The 19,732-nt window shown below is 42.1% G+C and overlaps 1 protein-coding gene and 1 long non-coding RNA gene across 4 annotated transcripts in view; one reads left to right on the top strand and one right to left on the bottom strand.

The window, feature by feature from the left end:
• Positions 1-2,233: 2,233 nt before the first annotated feature.
• Positions 2,234-19,732, bottom strand: part of LOC122759100 (rho GTPase-activating protein 22-like) — a 29,457-nt gene continuing 11,958 nt past the window's right edge. The window contains exons 3-10 of one of the 3 annotated variants that reach the window (XM_044013655.1): positions 18,647-18,734; positions 9,128-9,281; positions 5,436-5,666; positions 5,219-5,351; positions 4,987-5,060; positions 4,678-4,799; positions 3,221-4,253; positions 2,234-2,606 (exon numbers count right to left, since the gene is read on the bottom strand). In XM_044013655.1, coding sequence (XP_043869590.1) covers positions 2,384-2,606; positions 3,221-4,253; positions 4,678-4,799; positions 4,987-5,060; positions 5,219-5,351; positions 5,436-5,666; positions 9,128-9,281; positions 18,647-18,734 — 2,058 coding nt within the window. In that variant the 3' untranslated portion in view covers positions 2,234-2,383. Of the gene's footprint in view, positions 2,607-3,220; positions 4,254-4,677; positions 4,800-4,986; positions 5,061-5,218; positions 5,352-5,435; positions 5,667-9,127; positions 9,282-13,031; positions 13,440-18,646; positions 18,735-19,732 lie in introns of those variants that run through there. The other 2 variants (XM_044013653.1, XM_044013654.1) reach the window with 2 other exon arrangements.
• On the top strand, positions 5,624-7,536 carry LOC122759102. The gene is made up of 3 exons (XR_006358232.1): positions 5,624-5,691; positions 6,594-6,838; positions 7,366-7,536. It is a non-coding gene; the product is annotated as an uncharacterized LOC122759102 (long non-coding RNA).

The raw sequence follows: 19,732 nt of genomic DNA, 5'->3' as shown, positions 1-19,732 counted from the left end.
CAGCAGAGAAATAATCAACACCTTAAAAGTGAGACGTACAAGAGGGGGAAAATAAATGTCTGGAATCTGACGTAGACTTGCACCATTATATCATGGATTGTAGTTGTGGTAGTTCACAGGTAAAGTCTTGCCAGACCGTTCCCATGTAAACCTGTGCAATTAATACCACTGTCTATAATATATTTATTTATACAATGTAAAAAATAAAAATACAGTCACATTGTCCAACCAAAAATCACACTTTCACTTATATACTGTTTGTAGTGTCACAATCACTCGTGGACATTCATCTGAATCGTGATAAGATGCTTCAAAATAAAAGGATATTTTCAGCCGTTTAACCACATGCAAATGTAAAAAAGCAGATACCTGCAACTCTTCATTTAGGAAATATAAAGTAATTAAAACCGCCACCTGACGTGATGCATCCCACAATCATACATGACATGTTCCACGTTGCCTAGAGCTGCAGTTAAACGAAGTCAATCACTTCCATTATTTTTTTTTTTGTCACAGGGCTGGTTTCATCGACGACACATTACATTCACTACAAGTTTACATTCTTAATTCAAAACTTCCATTCAATGTACAGTTCACTTTCACAAGGGTTGGCACCTTCAAGGGAAAACAAGTTTGTTGTCAGCAGTCGGTTGTTGCCATATTTTTTTGAATAAAAAAAAAAAAAAAAGTGCCACTATATGTATTATGGGCAAACATATGCACGACATCTCAGGACAAGCAAGCAACACGACTGTATTTAAAAACACTTCCCTGAAGGCACAACCAGGAAATTCCATTGTTTTTTGAGGGCAGTGTTCAGCTTCATGTGCCAAAATCAACATGGCTTCCAGGCAGGCCATTCTGATCTTTAGTGAGCAGACAGCTGAGGCGGTGCAGCTTTGGTATTTACTGTGTACCGTAAATGGTTTGCACCTAATGAGCCACAGTGTCTCATGTGTGAGTGAGTGAGTGAGTGAATGAGTGAGTGAGTGAGGCAGCTTGAACATGCTTGAAAATGTGTGTTTTTATCATTGTCCCTGTTTTGTTTTCTGTGCATTAAAGGTGTGTTGACATCCGTGAGGGTTCGGGGTGACCCCGAAGACTGAGGCGTTGCCGTCAAATGGACGTGGAAACCATGGAGATGGTGACGAGAGAGGCACTGGAAGGAGTACAGAGGCAGCTGTCATAGAGGTCCCAACTGTCACTGCTTCAATTTATCTTTGTTATCAAGACGCTTTACTTAGAAAATCTAGTTTTCTGAGTTGGAGGAACCTCTGCTAATGCTGATGTCAGTTCACCCAAATCACAAAAAACTATATAAAACAATAATCCAGGCAGCCAAATTAGTTTTGTCCAGTAATAGCCAGATTAAATAACAGTCCCAGTTTAGTTTTGTTGCCAGACCTAGTTTGAATGACACCCCATGGTGGTCCAAGTTCAGTTGCCAAAGCCTAATTACTGCTACAATAATAATATTTTCTGGCATTGGTTTACTTTACTTGGACTTAAGTACATCAGTTTGATCATTTGTACTTTATTTCTGGTGCATATTACCGTTACAATTAAGCCACTTTTCTTCCCAGAACCTGAACTTTCTTCACATCTGGCCAAAGAGAACCGTTTTTCGATCGTTTTTCTCTTGTAATTTGGATAAACTCACGACACAGTTGAAGGAACAGTTTGGAAATGACATTCAAAGATCAGTTTTATTTATATTTTTTGTTGAGAATTCATTCGAATTGATTGAAGCTTAAGCCAAGTAGATGCTCTTTACTATATTTTGATGCACAGACATTAAATTCTCAGCAAAAAAAGTAAATAAATATAGGCCCATCTCAAAATGTCAAACTGTTCTGTGTTTAAATATCAGAGTAAGATAAATACCTATCAGCTCACTGCGTTCTACATTAATGTCCCCAACAGTTCTTTACAACATGAAATGTATTCACTTTGTTTCCCTGTAAAGTAGTGGTTTAAGAAATCAGTTCTCTTCAGTACGGAGACTATCAAAGAAATTACTTTACATTCCATTAGGGGCGTCCAAAGTGCTGAAATACTGCCTTCACAAAACCATGGACGTGTCACAAGGAGTGTAATCCCAGGAGCGCCCTCTCCATGCTCCATTTCATGCGTAAGAAAGACTTTGTGGAGAAGACTCTGACAAAGTCCACACAGTCAGTTCCATCCCAGTATTTCTCTTTCTTTTAGAGTTTGTCCTGAAAGTACACAAACATGGCGTCGACCTTCAGCATACGTTTTGTTCTTCTCTCGACGCAACGCCCCGATGTACTGAGTGAGAACGCTGAAAGACCTCGGCCCCCAAAATATAAACCCTGATGACAGCTTCAGCTTTGGCCACAGACTGACGAGTGACCTCCATGTATCAAATGTCGCTAGTCCTCGCACCCAGGGCCAGGTCCCCCAGCGTGGAGAAGAAATCCTCCATTTCCTTCTCCAGGAGACGGTTGCGGTTCTCCGCGTCCTCCCTCGCTCGCTCCGAGTTCCGTAGCTTGATCTCCAGCATGCGCTGCTTCTTCCGTTCCTGCTCCATCTCCTGTTCCAAACGCTCCATCTGTGCACACAGAGCGGCGCTGGACTCTTCCAGCCTGAAGAGATGCAGAAAAGGGACAGAGAGCAAAGGTCATGGACTGTTCTGTATTTTCATAGATTAGACAAAATGGAATCCCTGTCGATCATTCTTAAGGCCTTTACACACTGGATTATTATTGTTATTCTGTGGCTTTGAGGTCATTGTCGGAGGGTTAGCGTGCATAAAAACTCTTGAAACATTGCATGGAGGTCAGGTCTGCGTTGCCCTAGGGCTCTATGGATGTTAAAGATGTTATAGCCCAAGCAAACATGTGATTTGCACCTCCTTTTTTGGGTTTTTTGCCACTACAGGACCTTTAACCTTTCTCCCCAGTTTCTTGAATCCATCCTTGTCTCCTTGATTCCTACTCTAATGTAACTGGTCTATTTTAACTGTCCTAATATTGACTCAAAATCCATAAATCATCAATACATTCTATTAATAAAATGGTGTGGTGTAGTTTACCATCTAGTGGTTAACATGTGTAACTGCAAGGGACAAAGAAAACAATCTATATCAAGAGGCATTGATGAAAAACAATACTTCAGTCAGATTTAGAAAAATTAACTTTCTTAATCCACTTCTCCAAAACCCCAATGGGCATCACAAGATCTTTATACCCAGACTTACTTTTGAATCCTGGCCTCATAGACGGTCTGCTGCTTGGTCAACTCGTCCTTCAGTCCTTCCACCAGACTGTTTATTGTTACATTTACGCCGTCTCCATCCTCAGTCATGATAATGGATGGAACCCCAGCTGCCGTTGCCATGTTTCCGTTCTCACTGCAGGCGGCGCTGCTGCTGCAGAGCTCCATGGCCTCGCAACTGTCCTGCTCCGAGCTCGGGTCTGTCATCATCCCTCCATCCCTTCCTCTGTCACTGTCCCTCTGGGTCTCCACTATCCATTCCCCCTTTTCCCCACTCCCATCCCCTACTCCACAGTTTGCTGACGGTTCACTTCCCGAGTCTGGAACAGAGATCTCGCAGGAGGAGGTGGACCACGGCGTGCTGGAGACGCTGGGTACACTCCCCATGCTGGAGGAAGAGGTGACGTTGTCATAGGTGGACAGTCTCTGTGAGGAGCCGCTGGATTCACGGTCACGAGTGGACCGCTCACCTGAAGACGTGCGTCGGTGTCCTCTCAAGGAGGACAAGCCATTCATGAGCCAGTTACCGCCACCACCACTCCCACCTCCTCCACCACCAGAAGATACGCTTGTTGTATCTGCCACAGATCCACCGCTGCTGCTTTGCTTAGCCTGAGGCTGAGAGCGCGGTGCTGAGGAGCTTTTGAAGGTGTACTTCCAGGACGGCAAGGCCTTGGCTTGTTTACTCGGGCTCACCACAGTCTCACCTTTCCCTGATGAGGACCCCAGTTTTGATCCAGGGTTTGGGCTTGGAGTCTGGGTGGGTGTGACCGCTGTGCACAGTTTGGCATCCAGAGATGAAGCACTGCTGTGCAGCTCTTGGTCAGGGTTGGAGACCGGGCAGTTCTGAAGGTCTTCCTCAGAGATCCAGGCCCCGAGGCTACGGTGTTGCAGCTGATGCCCCTGGACAGGAAGTTCTGTCTGCAGTATGGTGGGTCCTTCCTGGTCCCTCCCTGAGTACAAACGGTTGTGTTCCCTAATGAGGATTGTCATCAGGTGCTGGACCAGAGAGGTACCTGGATAATATGGAGCACATTTGTACCACATTACTACAAAGCATTATCTTAAAGGTCCAATGTGGAACATTAAGGGGGGCTTAGCAGCCCAAACTGAATATAGTAACCATAGGCTTTATGGAGGTTGCGGTCTTCTGACATGTCTCCATAGCATCATGAACAGACTAATGTTCTGCATTTTTAGGGCGGAACTTACTGCGCAAACGATTTTCTCTCATTAACCACCGAAGAAGAAAGAGAAAAAGGCAGAGAGAGTTGTGAAAGAGTATTAACATGATTTCCTGACTCAGGGAACCCGAGGACTTTTGTTCTGTTTGTTGCACTCTGCACTATCGCCAGTAGATATCACTACTTCCCACAGAGCTTTAGGTAATACTGTAATACAAGCCTGAGCACAAAGTCAGTGAACATCATGCCACCATACCTTCCATGATAGTGACCGGGTCCTCCATTTTGGGTCGAAGAATATTTGGTCCAAATACTGTAGCAAGGTTCTGGACGCTCATCTTGTTCTCAATACAGTGAGACTGGACCTCATCGAGGAATCTGAATAGAGACGCAGAGTGATGACATTACACCCATGAGGCTTCTTGACTTCTCTGAACGGGACTGGAAGACCTCTTAGCATCTTCTGGATTCTACATATCCAGTTACTTCAATGACATTTGGAGAATCTCCACAGACATATTTCAACTATACATTAACTTTAACGAAAAGAAGGAACTGAACTTACTTGCATATGTACTTGAGGAGATTGTAGTTTGGTAGAGGTAGAGTGTTAACTTGATTCCCAAGCTCCTGGACCCCCTGTTGTTAAACACACCATTTTCTATTTTAATTATTTATATTTGCAGAATTAAATGCCAGACAAAAATGTTATTTGAAGCCTTCACCAAAATATTAAATGCTACTGGATTTTACAGAATATGTCATTGATTACAAAACTATTATAAAGACACACAAACCTCCTCCTCGTCTTTGGCCAACAGCTGTGCACAGGTCAGAAAGTCTTCATATTTGGAGAAGGGAATGACTGGTTCAGGCAGCTCTCGCAGGTACAACTTCAGCAAGGATGCCACCGTGTGGACGTCTGTGTTACTGCAAGGAGAATTATTATTCATTATTTAGTTCTTAATAAGCTGGTGCTGCTCCACTCGTAACGGTCGACTATTCTGTGTTCACCTGTCAAACAGAGGCTTGTCTCCGCAGTCGAACGCCTCCTGCAGCTCTTTGACCAGGTTGGCCTGACCCGGCATCCGGAACAGACCCTCCTCATCCAGACCCCTGTCCCTGATGAAGTCCACGCACTGCTCTACCAGCAGGGGGGCCAGCCGGGGGCCAAACTTCTTCTCATACTGCACCGTGTCCTCCAGCCGCTGGCCGAATATCCCTGAGGACAGACGTGGGAGGAGACATGGACTATAAATGGACCGTTCCGGTGATGTCATTTATTCTGAATTTATTCAAAATGACATTATAATCGCACAACAGTCAAAGCATTCTTTCATGAGCAACAGTCACTGAACATTATTTCATGTTATTACCCAGTACTTCACATTTAATAAGAGTTATTTACAGGCATATAAATCAGTTATTAATAAGAATATCTAAATGAATTGTCAACCATTTTAATAATATTTTAATCGGTTTGAGTGTTTTTGTTTTTGTTTTTTTTAATTAAGACAAGCGCTCTTTTTTTTCGGCTTCTAAAATGTGAATATTTGCTCGTTTCTGGTTTATTGGAACGTTATTATTGTCTGTTTTTATTGACATTTATTGATAATGAGGGTATTCTAGAACATTTTCCTGGACAACGAAATACTAAAGAAAATACAGTAGATGTCATTACTGGAAACATAAGCAATTTGTTGTAAGATAAGAAAATACACTAAATGAAACAGTGACCTGTGGGGCAACAATGCCAGCCACTGTTCCACCATGTGAATCCTCAACAAAAAGCTGTTGTTTTAAGATAAGTAATAATAATAAATACACAAAATGATGATTTATCAGATATTTAAAGCTAAGTGACTCTGAAGTAGTAGCAGAAAACCTGAAAGACGCAGATTAAAAGCCGGTCAAGTGTCTAATCCCTGTCCTCTGCGTTACCTGGTGACAGGCTGCAGCAGTCGCAGCTGGACGACAGCTCACTGTAGTCGTAGTGTTCGAGCGAGCAGACGCTGCACAGCAGCAGAGAGTTCCTCCTCCTCGTCCTCGTCTTCTCCTCAAACACTCCAAAACCACATTTCACCAAGTTCATCCACTCCAGCTCAGGCATTTGACTGCTCGCTGCCAGATTAACCTCACATTCATAAAGTCTCGTCTGTGTCTGTGTCACAGGGAGCAGGAGCTGAAGTGACCACCGGCAGCAGCTGATGGAGCACAGACATGTGACCGTGTGCCCACGCGGGGGAGCAGTGGGTGCTGTGACCACACTGCTGCTGCTAACAACAGCTCCATGAGCTGGCGACAGATCTATTCTTGTCTGAGAAGCCACAGACAGACAGACAGACACCTCCTACTCCGTGGACGTCTGTGAGAAGGGAATATGAGCCAGCATGGGTTAAAGGCCCAGTCTGTGAAATGTAGGTGACGTTACTTTAATCTCTTTAATTGAGGTTTTTAAATCAAAGCTGAGGACGCACTTGTTCACTGTCTGTTTCTACTTTCTGATGTTGTTTTAGTACGTTTGTAAAGTTTTAGTGTGCGTGTTATTGTGGTTTTAAATTTCTGTACTGTGTGTGTGTGTGTATATTTTACTACACATACACTGTTATGTTTTTATTTATTTACTGTCAAATCTTTAAATTGCATATTTGAAAATAAATAAATAGCGGGAGTATCGATAAAGTCACAAAATAGACGTTTGAACTGTGATGTATTTTCCAAATTTCACAAATTCCTATCGATTGTGCTGGGGAAAAAATTATATAAGACACTCTATATTGGACATAACTTTTTATGATGACCTTTTATATAAATAACATTTTACTTACATCCTGAAATATTGTACCTTTAAGACATTTAGTACAGCTGGAAAAGAAGGATTTACTGTAAGTTCTGTCACGTACAATTGATGATGTGTTTGTTATTTTCTTTATTTTTTTGTTAGAACTGGTGTGGATTACACAGCAAACCGCTGTTTACATGATAGTGAAAGTAAACAACAACAAAAATGTTCTCCCTTTTTTTCCTCTATATCAATATTATTGTTTATTTCGCTTATTTTACCAGCCATTGGAGAATGTGCTCTTTTGTCGTTTATTGTATTTTCCCTGCAAATAAAAAAACATATACAAACTTAATTCAAACAAGAGCTCCAACCACACTGTATGTCTAAAACTGCATAACTTTATTGTTGTTGTATCTTTTGTTTCTTTGAAATTGACTTGACTTTTAATTGTTTAGGTCAATTTGTCTGTCTGTTGTCCCTGCTGTGCCAGCAGAGGTGAAAACCCCTGATTAAAAAGTGAAATTTAAAATGAGACCAGTGACATCACACACTATATAGCATGTGTGTTATGCTACATTTATCCCCCTATTAATACACCGCTCCTTTGTAACCCAACCCCATGCTGTTCAGCTGCTCCATATGTCCTTATGTCCCAGTTCACACCGAGACCAGCCTGGTTGTATTTCTGGCCTCGTGTCAAGTGGACGTGCTGTCCACAGAGGACAGAGGGTGAGAGGAAAGAGACGAGAGGCTAAACTGTATATCAGACGTACACATGTATACAGATACGGCTCAGCAGGTTCCGTCCAGAGACAGAAACCTAAGAGACACACTCAGTCTTCTATTTTTGAATTTAGACCCGCACGTTACTGGAAGAGATGGACGGCAAACTCTGATCACATTTCTGCAGTCAGGTACAGTGGTCTGGAACACTGACAACAGGGCGAGAACTAACTGCAGCCTGCAGACATGAGGCGGTATGTGATACTGTAACTTAGACAGAATAATGTAAGGACGTGAGGAGGAGCTGCACTGACTCCAGCGGCAGAGATTTTCTTGTTTGCAAAAGAAATTCAAGCAAATTACTGAAGAACACTATGACCTGACTGACTGCAAATAAATGCAAAAACTTCCTGTAGGGCAGCATCACTCTAGGTTTGACAACGAATAAGTTGCTGCTCAGGGCTCATTGACCACCACGGGGCCCCCCAAGCTCCAAAGTCCCAGAGGTAATAATATTAATAATTATGATGATCTTCTTCTTCTTTTAGGGGTCACCACATCTGCCTCCATCTTGTCCAACCGTCCTCATGTCCTCCTTCACAACATCCATGAACCTTCTCGCCGTCTTGCTCTTTTCCTCCTGCTCGGCAGCTCCAACAACCATTGTCCAATGTAACGTCCATCCGTCTTCTACCACTTTATCCTCACCAGTCCATCACAACAACCGTTCACTCTCACTCTCACACCTATGGTCAATTTAGAGAGTCCAAATTGCCTAATCCCCCCAAATCTGCATGTCTTTTGGACTGTGGGACGAAACCGGAGAAAAACCTGGAGAAAATCCACCCACATGCACGGGGAGAACATACTAACATACAAACTCTAATATAATATAGGTAATTATGATAATGATAAATCTTTTACCCGAGAAGTCTGACTTTTTGTAGGGTTCTGAAATGAATGTGTATACAAGTGAAGTTTAAGAAAGTGGGGATTCTGAAAAAGGCGAGCATTCAATTAATTTATTACTTTAACCTGTTCAAAATGTTCTTCAGTTGGAATAACTGCCGTCCTGTAGAGCAAAGGGCCATTGTGTATTTGTTGATTATGTATTTTCCCACAAATGTATTTTTAATCATTGCTTATTTATTTGATGTCAGCCATGTTCAAGGATAATAATCTGTCTCATTTTTAGAAGTGATCATGTTTTTCTTTGTCTTTACCTCCTCCAAACGGCGCCCAGATGACCCGTCGTATGGCCTTGACCCAGTCGTCCATGTCTGTCTGGGAGTTTGCCATGAGCAGGAAAGATTCATGGCTGATCGGCGCGCGGTCCTTCTCTCCTGAGCCACCTACATGACAAACATTGAGGGAGGAAGAGAGGTTAGTCAAAAAAAAGGCTGCAAATATTTTCTATAATTTATCAACAGCTTTATGTTCATTAGTGGACATTTATTATACTTTTTACCTGCAAAAACCTATTGATTATTAACTGACTCACTAGATTTAAATTTACTTTTTATAAACATGAGCTTTTTCTTTTTGGTTTATTGTTTGGAGTATCTTTAAATCTGTGGGGGGAAAAAGCACAACTTTTCCCCCCACAATGTCGTCATTTTGAGGATTTGGAAACGTCAATCTACATTTTTGTCACACAGTTTGTGTACAACAACCAATCAAGAAAATAATTAATAGCTTAATTAATAATGAAAATACTTATTGGGTGCAGCAGTAGTGCCAACCCTGTGAATTATTTCCCCAAATGTTTCTTATTTTGCCCCACAAAAATGAAGTTAAATACACAAATTATTGATTTGTAATATATCTATAAAGAAACACACACACACTCAAATCCAATGTGCAGTAATGGCTTTTTGCCACTAGATGGGTCAATTGCTGCATTTTGAATGCAGCAGAAATTCCACTTCCACATTTTCACTGAACTGAATTTTCACTGAACTTAACTAACCTTTTTTAGCAGTTTTAACAATATCAAGGCTCACACCTGACCACCAACACGTGATACATTTGTTTAAGAGAATTTATAAAGCCGCTAATGAGTGATACTGAAGACATGAATGCTGCACATGACAGTTTTGTCATCACGTGGCCTCAGTTTGTCGTTACAGTTGAAAAGTATTGTTGCCACAGTCACAGTCACTGTTGTCGCAGTCATTTAGCCGCAAGGAGGGAATTCAAACACAAACAGTGGTGCCATAAAGTTAAGTACCATTGTCGCCCAGCTCTGCAAACTCACACTGCCGTGATGATGACAGTCTGAGGACGTACAATAACTTCATGGACTGGAAAAGAGGGACATTAATTAGGTGCATAGAAATGTCGGGACAGACTCGGATGTGAAGGAGCGTCCTGATGTGACTCACACATGCAGAGCCACTTAAAATCAACCCCAGTGTCGCTAAAAGAGCCACCGAAAACATCTAAATGTCCCTTTGTGATGCCAATTAAGATAAGACTATCTGTGGAGAAGACTCTCCAAGTCTCAACACTCACCAACCAACCACACACACACACACACACACACAGTGACATTTAGCGAAGATATATTCTTGATAATTATAGTGGCCGTTTCTCAAATGTCAGGCGGCTCGTGGAACTCTTTTGAAGGGGAGATTAGTGAAAGGCGGGAGTGAAAAATGAAAGGCCAGTTTCTTGCTGATGCCACAGTTTGAACTTATTAAATGGTCAATATGGGCTGGTGCTTGTCCTCAGAGAGAGAATAGTCGCCTTTGAAACTGTAGGAGGTCCTCACTTTTTATAAACATCAATAGTCCCATAATAAGGTTTGTGTGGGGGGGAAAAAAATGGAAAATAAAATTGGGGACATCTGCAAAGCTAACAACAAATTTATCAGTTTACCTTCAAAAACAATGAGGTGCTATTGTGCCAGAGCAAGAATAGTCTAATCATAAAAGTACCTACACTATATGGACAAAAGTATTTGGTCGCTAACAGGGACTGTAATGATGTATTCAAATACTACTTAAGCATAGCATTGTCCAAAATGTCTTGGTATGCTGAAGTGTTAAGTTTGGGTCTTAAGTAAGGGGTCTAGAGCCCAAAGCCTGATTGAAACACCTGAATTCTATTTAGAGAAGTGTTTGCTAGGCTACGTGTTCCCGAATTAAGATGAACGTGACCTGTGCTGTTAGCTGACTCAGCTAACAGACTCAGCTGGTAAGCTGTTGGCTAATACTTTTGTCCCTAGAGTGTTTATTTCACAGGAAAGAAAATGTAACAGCTTACCATCTATTACTAACCATTGACAGCTAAGTTGAGGCAGCTAACAACAGAGGTAATAAACACGACACTTAAATTAGCCAGGATGCTAATTTACGTTCATCTTAGTTCTGGAACACGTAGCCTAGCAAACACTTAACTGCAACTTAGTGTTTAACTTAAAACATGTAGCATGTAAGCACTGTATGTCACAGAAGGTTATATATAAGAAGAAATACTATACTGATGTGACTGGAACTTACTGGAACGGCTAATATGACGTATCAAGAGTGTATAAATGTTAGTTCTCTATAGACCCTATTATGTAAAACATCAAATTGTAATTTTTTTTCATTTTGTCTTTTCTGTAGATTTAACAACCAAGATATTAACATGTTAGTTAATCAGCTTTAGAAAAGCGGGTATGTGGTTTTAAAGAGGATCCTTCCTAGCTCTAATAGCCTGAAAAATATTACGCCATTCATTTTATATTCTTCTCTTCCCTGTGTGTGTGTGTGTGTGTGTGTCTTTCTTTTCCCTCAGGCTACATCCTCTATTAATAATGCCTCCGATGACTGGGCTCTGTGAATTGGTTGGGGATTTACTTTATGCGACCTCTGTGCAGCTAATTATTGTTATGTATGAGAGAATGAGAGAGCGAGACAGTGAGTAACATAGAGAGAGAAAGAGAGAGAGAGACTGGCAGAAGATAATGCATTAGTTACACAAACATTACTGTCAGTGCAGCTAATAGAACCACAGATTATTTATTGTAGTCATTATCAAATGCAGATTTACAGTACATGGAGATTTGAGGGTTTTGGGGTTAGGGTCTTCGAGTTGGGAATGGGGTTAATTTTAGGGTTTTGGATTTCAGAATGGGGTTAGTTTTGGGGTTAGCATTAGGCATGGAAAAACTTTTTAATTAATGGTTGATTGTATCAGAATGGGTATCAGAACCCTATATTTTTAGGGTTTGGGTTGAGGGTAGGGTCTTAGGGTTAAGAATGGGGTTAATTTTAGGGTTAGGGAGATCTGAATGGGGTTACTTTGGGGTTTGAGTTGGGGTTAGGGTCTCAGAGTTAGTAATGGAGTTAGTTTGAGGGTTATGTGATTCAGAATTGGGTTAGTTTGGGGGTTTGGGTTGGGGTTAAGCTCTTAGGGTTAGAAATTTCATTAGTTTGAGGGTTTGGGGTTCGGAATGGGGTCAGGGTTAGTTTTTTGGGGGAGGAATGGTAATTATTTTAGGGTTGGGAGTTCAGAATAGACCAGCTTTCTTCTCACTATGAAAAACGATGACAAACACACAAACCACAAGTGGTCAGATACTCATCAATTATCTGCCAGCAAGTACAGGAATACTTGACGTCAACACATCTATAGGATTTAACATCATTCCACCAAAATGTTTCTACTGTAAGTGTGACACACAGTACAACACACACTGAGTCACAGTCAAATTATTCCAGTACTTGTATGGAAATACAAGATATGACAACATAAGACCAGAGAGATGCAAAAACAGAACATAGAAATGTTATTTGGAATCAACCAAAGAAATGATTTACTTCTTATTGACTTTAAGTGCATTTAAACGCTCTGGATAAGCAAATAGATTACACATTCCCCCCCATTGCTATTCATTTGTGTCTCTACTCAATAGAAATATTGAAACCCAAGATGCATCATCAGCTAAAAGGGTGGGAAAGGGAGTCTGTACCTTAATACTGTGCAAAAAAAAGCCATAAATAAGAGGTGGTTCTAAACATACTGTAAATCCCATCAGTCTCAAAGCTACTCAGGCGCTCCACTTCAGTCTCCTCTACACTTGTAAAAAATCTCCAGCATCTGTTTCCCGTTACCTTGGAGATGGTGTTTCTTCAGTCTGTCCGGCTTGCAGCAGACCGGCCCCATGTCTGAGTGAGCGGCGCAGGCTGAGGCAGGGACTGTCTCTGGGACTGTCTCTGGGACTGTCTGTGGTCTAAAGTTGCTGCATGAAGAAGAGGCTTCTTCCAGTCCGTTTGGGAGCAGATCAGTACACAGGTAGCACTGACAGCCAGAACCTGCCAGTGAGGCATGCTCAATGCCAGCGGACACAAAACCTGTCAAACGAGTCCCACTTCTTGCTCCTCACCCGTTCACTCTGCCCATTCATTCACTGCTCTCTTCCTGTGTCTCATTCAGCCAGTGTGGGCAGCAGGTCCGTTCCTTTAGCCCCCCTGGGGGGAAGCAAATCCCTGAGGAGGAGTGAAACAAGGCTCGCTCTCTCTTTGTCTGTGCCTTTCTCTCTTTCTCTCACTGTGTGTGTGTGTGTGTGTGTGTGTGTGTGTGTGCAGTTACTGGGAGATGGGCCGTCCTCCAATCTTGCCAAACAAACTTATACACACACACACACACACACACACACACACACACACACACACACGGAAAGTGCAGACTTTGGAATCTTCCTTCACTAACACAGTTTGTAGGTTCACTTGTACAATAATATGACTTTAAAAAAACAAACAAAAAAAGTGATTTTAAGGGTTTGGCGGCTAGGTTTGGGTTTTAAAATTATTGAACGTTTTTAATTTAAAAATGATGTTCTGAATTTGGGTAATTTGTGGTAGATTATGGTTATTTTAAGGGTTTTGGGGATTGCAGGTTTACATTTAGGGGTTATGGATTTGGAATGGGGCTTGTTTTTGTATTTCATGTTTAGGAATGAGATTAGAATTAGAAAATGGGAGGTTCGGTTATTAAGGTTGGATTTTGGTATACAATTTTGATGGTTTAGGTTATAATAAGGGGTTATAGAATGCGATTTTAATAGAAGCAAATTTGGGTTAGGTTTGGGTTTCAACTGTTAAAACAATTGAAATGAACATTTTAAGTGATTTTCAGAATAAGTTTTTTGTAGTAGAATATTATGGTCATTTTTAGGTTTTTTCAGGTTCAGAAATGGGTCACATTTAGGGATTAAGGATTTGGAATGGGATTGGTTTTAGGGTTAGGTTATTAGAATTTTTTTGGAAGCATACAGTTTTGATGCTGAAGGTTAGAAATAAGGGATTATAGAATGCATCAATCTTTGTTAGTTATAGTCTTGGAATCTTCCTTCACTAACACAGTTTTTAGGTTCATTTGTACCTAAAGTATAATAATATGTGACTTTTTAATCATTAAAAAACATTTTCTTTTCTATTTTTACATCTGCTTCTTCTTGCTACGACACATCCCAAAAGTGACTTCACCTGTATCCAGGCCGTGAAGACCTACACAACGTGCTCAAATTACAAAATATAAACCTTTTCAATTCAGCTGTCATTGGCAATACGGTAAAGTCTGGTCTCTAAGTGTCTCTACAAAATTGTTGCACTTTTACAGAAGAGCAACATATTCTGTGAAATTGTGCTTTAGATTTACCTGTTAATGTTGTGGTGAAAGCCATGGGTGCAACATAAAGCCCAATATGTGCACTTAGTAAAATATAAAGATTAAAGGTCAGTATTGGATGGATTTTGTGTCAGAAAAAAAATGTATGTGGATTTGTTGGCGACGTAAGGACTGAATGTGTGTGTGTGTGAGTGAATAAGCAGAAGCTGTCACGTTTGCACAGGCAGAAGTGTGTGTGTGTGTGTGTTGTTTCCCAGATGGCTTAATTGCTTCACACCACCACAACAGAGAGCTTATAGCCTTTAGTCAACCATTAAATACTAAGAATATTTCAAAAGACCCAATTATTTGTCCATTTCCTTTATGCCTTCAGGCTCCGAGAGGAGTTCAATTCAAACGCAGGCACGCGACTGTGGGAGCGGCTTTGTTTGGGTCGCACCGCTCCAACACACTCACTGATAACAACAGTAATAATAATAATAATACTAATGCTAATTAAAAAAACACGGCGGCAGTTCAGTTTTAATTGCCTGCATGCTTACATTTCCATAAATTGACACAGTGACATGATGATTTTTTTGTGTCCTTCAAGAAAGATTTTGCTGATTAATAAAAGTGCAGCAGGAGATTTTAATGACACAGAAGCTACAGTACGACCTTGAGACTGTGTCTATTAAAAGAAACATGTGTGGACAACATGATGATGATGGTGGAGATGATTTTTCACAGTCACAGTGCACTGAGACATTTAACACACACATTATGCAGGGTGTGTGGATGTATCTGTGTGCATCTGTCTACGGTTGTGATTTTTGGCTTGTCCTCACAACTTTAAAGTGCTGAGGTTTTAGACTTAGTTCTAGACATGGGGATAGGGTTAGTTTTTTAAGGATCTGGGGTTTATGGTTCACATATGGGCTAATTTGGGGATTTTAGGGTTCTTAAAAGAGTTATTTTGTAGTGTTTGGATTAGGTTTTATTGTAGAGTTTAGGGTTAGTAAAGGGGATTAAGGACAGGGTTTTTTTAAGAGGTAATGAATGGGGGACAGTTTCAGGGTTTTAAAGTTTTAGGGTTAGAAATCAGGTTCATTTGGGGTTTTAGGACTCAGAACCAAGTTACTTTTGAATGAGATTAGAAATAGGAAATGGGATTAGTTTTAGGGTTATAGGTTATTATTAGGGTTGGTTGTGGAAGTGTCCTTACAGCCATAGAAAGATTCAAGTGTGATCGATACAAGGTAGATACAAGACAGATAGCACACACACACACACACACACACACAGTCTCAGGGAAACAAAGTCCATCAGTCAATGACACGACCCACACGACCAGACGAGCTCCCTGGGCTCTTTTGAAGGACAAAGCTTCTAATACAGTGGACAGAGACGTGCTGAGGGTCACAGGAAGCCAGTGACCAATCTATCACACTTTCAATTCTGGGCCAATTTAGCCTAAAATTGAGGGTCTATTATATGAGAGACTTTGAGTCATGATAAATGTCCTCACATGTGCAGTTTGTACTTAGCAAAGTAACAGTCAGTCATTTTCCATTCAGAGTTCCGACTGTGAAATTGGACAATTGTCTTTGTCTTGGTAAAAGTGCTTTTTTTAAATGATGTTTGTGCCCCTATGGTACACTAGGGGGCGATACACCCCCATTTAGCTTGTAAAAACGCTGTTTAGCTCGCGGATGGATAGTGTAGCATCATTTGTCTCCTCTTTTGTCCAAAAATATGTAATTTTTGTTGCTGTTGTGTTGTTGTTCATGTGCATTTGAGTCTGACTTAAGGTTTACATGCAGTCGTGGTTCAACTCCCAATCACATAATCTGGATGTGTTAGTCTGACTTTGTGTTAGTCTGACTTTGTGTTAGTCTGACTTTGTGTTAGTCTGACTGAGAAATCCGGTTTAGTCAGATCAGCACATTTGTTTTTTGTAACGTCATGTAAATGTCTCTCCTCTAAGATCTAGACTAACTAGGGTTCTCCACACTGTCCTTATATTTGGCGAGTTTTTTTTATCATGTCTCACAGTTTGAAGCCGCGTTGTTGAGTGAAGAAGCCATTTCCTCCTTGAGGCGCCGCTTTTGCACACACAACACACAATCTAAAGTCTCCTCAGTTCATACAGCAGGAGAGAATAAATCCCCAGTAAGCTGATTATAGGTTACAGAGGGAAAGAAAGACAGAACGACAGAGAGAAACCACTCATGTGTTCCTCCCTCAGGAGCCAACAACTCTAATATGTTGTAAACATCGGATGTTGTCGGCATCAAGTTGTTACACAGATGGATCGTCAAAGAAGAGAAATGAGAGTCTGCTCGTAATGAAAGACACTCCCGCTTTTGATCTGGGCTAAAGGAGAATGAAAAGTGTGGAGAAGCCACAGTTTTTGTTATGGTTGGATGATGATGATGTTTTGTCTGTCCGAGCAGCCCAGTGGCATCTCAAGAACATCTTGAGGGAATCCTTGGATTTAAGGATGAACCAGTTAGGTTTTGGTGAGGATAAATAAAAAGCACTTGTGAATGTGATAGCCGAGGGTATCCTCGTTTTCATGCCCTGCGTTGTAGTCAGCTTCCTGCATTTGGTTCACTTGAAGCGAGCCAAGACCCTACATTCTTAGGTGGACCAGAGTTTGCTACGTTGATGCACATCAGAGATCGGTTGCACATTCAGACCTCCCCAAAACGAACTGGACTTTCTGATCAAATGAACTAGGGCGGCGGATTAAAGTCCCTGGTGTACCCAACGCGCACCATTATGCATGACGCGAATTGCCCAGATTTCGGAAACCGCGCGCAGAGAGCAAATTGGGTGCGCGGAAAAAGCATTTCGACAACAGAAGAAGTCGCCAAGGATAGTCACCCGAGTCAACCTTTCAGGTCCGAGCCAACAGAACCAGATGTGTCCGAGGGAGCTGTGGCATTCCTACCAAAGAAGAAGAGAGCGGTGCTCCCTCACATCTGGTTCTATTGGCTCGGACCTAAAAGGCAGGGGAGTCAGGTCGAGGCTCGGATGATTTTCCTTGGCGACTGCTTCTTCTGACGACATGCGTGCGGAAGTATATCACAGGCTTAGGAAGGGCTGGTGTGAATTCACCCTTAATCTGACGTAACATGGAAACTAGGAGTAATCTGGAGACAGCGTAATCTGTCTCTTGTCCGGAAACCGTCCTTCCCCGACATCGGAGCTTCTGCTCTCCTCCTCTGACCTCCCCTCTTTACTCCTCACCCTCTGTATAAAGTTTTGCTCCTCGGGTTCAGACCCGTCCACAGGAGGCTATAAGTTAGCTGCTCGTTGGGGTTCACACTCCTCTGCTATGTTGACAGGTTATAAACAAGACACACAAGCCTGGCAGCCGCTCTACACACACACACACACACACACACACACACACACACAGAAACCCTCCGAGCAAACACTCACACAACGGCAGAGTGATGGGCTTCACTGTGCGGTTCTCAAATATGTTTTTTTATGTACGATAAAGGGTTGAATACAAATCCACACTTCAGATAAAAAGAGAGAGACAAAAATAAGCGCTTCATTGATTGAGTAAAGCCTTTAAAGGCCACATAAGGTGAATGTAAGCGGTCAGCTCAGCCACAGGCAAAGCTCCCGTGTGTGTCTGCTGTGGAGCGCGTCGCCACACTAACAAGTCCTGAGTGGTTTGTGTTCAGCTGTGAGTGATGGAGCCGCCATTTTGCTTTCACTTTATTTCCAGGTCTGTTTTTTTTGCTGCCAGTGTTGACAACTTTCACTCGGGCACCAGGCGTCCGTCTGACTGAAGTCATGAGATGTGAGATGAGAAGGAGACTGACCGTGATGGGCACGAATCTTTGGGTGATGGCGCCCCCTGGTGGCTGATTACTAAACAGCAAACCAGGGAACGTAAGAAAGTATCGTGTTGTATTCAACACAGGAATTACGGAGTAAAATATAGAGATTTTCTTTTAATATTTGCTCTGTAATAGATAGATAGATGGATGGTAATGTCTAGGTTTGCATTTTAAAACACTCTTGTCTTTTGATTTGTCTTCATACAATTCCATTCCATTCATTTGCAGGTAGAAGAGGAGGAGCTTGTGGATCTTACCTGGTACGATCTCAAAGAGATGTCTTCCTGGTTCATCGGGGTTGGCGGTGAGTTCGTTGACCTGGCAGCCCTGCAGAGGTATGCAGCCCTGCAAATCACACACACACACACACACACAGATGGATTCAAACACATGAAATCACAACAGGTGCAATTCTGTCCTTCACTTCCTTCTCATGTCCTCTGTGATTTAATGTCTCGTCTACATTTCTGTCCTTTCATCTTCCTTGTTCTTCCCCTAATCCTCGCTCCATCCCTCTTCACCCCCCCCACTCATTCTTCTGTCACACTTAACCCCTCTCTAAATGAGCACAGATTATCAGAATACATTATCCAGATCAATACCTATTTAGCCCCCGAGAAGTGAGGCCAAGTGAGCTGTGAAAAGACGCCAGCGTCTGTGATGGAACCGGCGCCGTTAATCTGCGCACTGGCATCCTCCATCAAACGGGGGTGGGGGGAGCGGAGAGGAGTCTGCCAAAACCGACCTCGACCCAGAGGGCCAGGCTGTCGCCAGCATTAGTCGCCATGGCAACAAATGGAAGGGGTGGGATGGAGCACAGGGGCAGAGCAGGAACCGGGGGTGGGGAGGGCTCAGGAGAACTCCCAAGGGTGCTGTGTGCTCGGAATCACGCGAGTAGCTGGCCGAGGATGAAAGAGTCAGAAAAGGCAACACGTAACCGGAGAAGACAGAGTGTTGTTTGTTTTTCTGTGTCTCACTGTGAAGACAGTGACTCTGAAGCAGAGCTCATGCTTTGTTAGAGTCATCATTATCATTACTATCATAAATAAACTGAGGTTGTCCTGCACAGGTCTGTAAACACAGCTGGAAAGAAAACGATCATCCTTGACCAGACACCGTCTCAGACCAGACTCCACCCGTGCCAGGGCAGCAGGTGTACGGTTACAAACACACTTGTTATTGATTGTACCGGTGTGTACGGCCTTTAAATTACGCCTGCTATTGTTAAACACACACCAACAGAGCTTTTAGCAGACGTTTGTGGATTCTCCGCAGCAGCAGCAGCAGCAGTAAAACAATGGTTTAGAGTCATTACTCATTCAATAAAAAAAGCTAATACTTTT

The sequence above is a fragment of the Solea senegalensis genome, linkage group LG18, assembly GCF_019176455.1.
Source record: "Solea senegalensis isolate Sse05_10M linkage group LG18, IFAPA_SoseM_1, whole genome shotgun sequence".
Taxonomy (NCBI): domain Eukaryota; kingdom Metazoa; phylum Chordata; class Actinopteri; order Pleuronectiformes; family Soleidae; genus Solea; species Solea senegalensis.
Note: the sequence above shows the minus strand (reverse complement) of the source record. Positions and strands in the feature narration are given on the sequence as shown.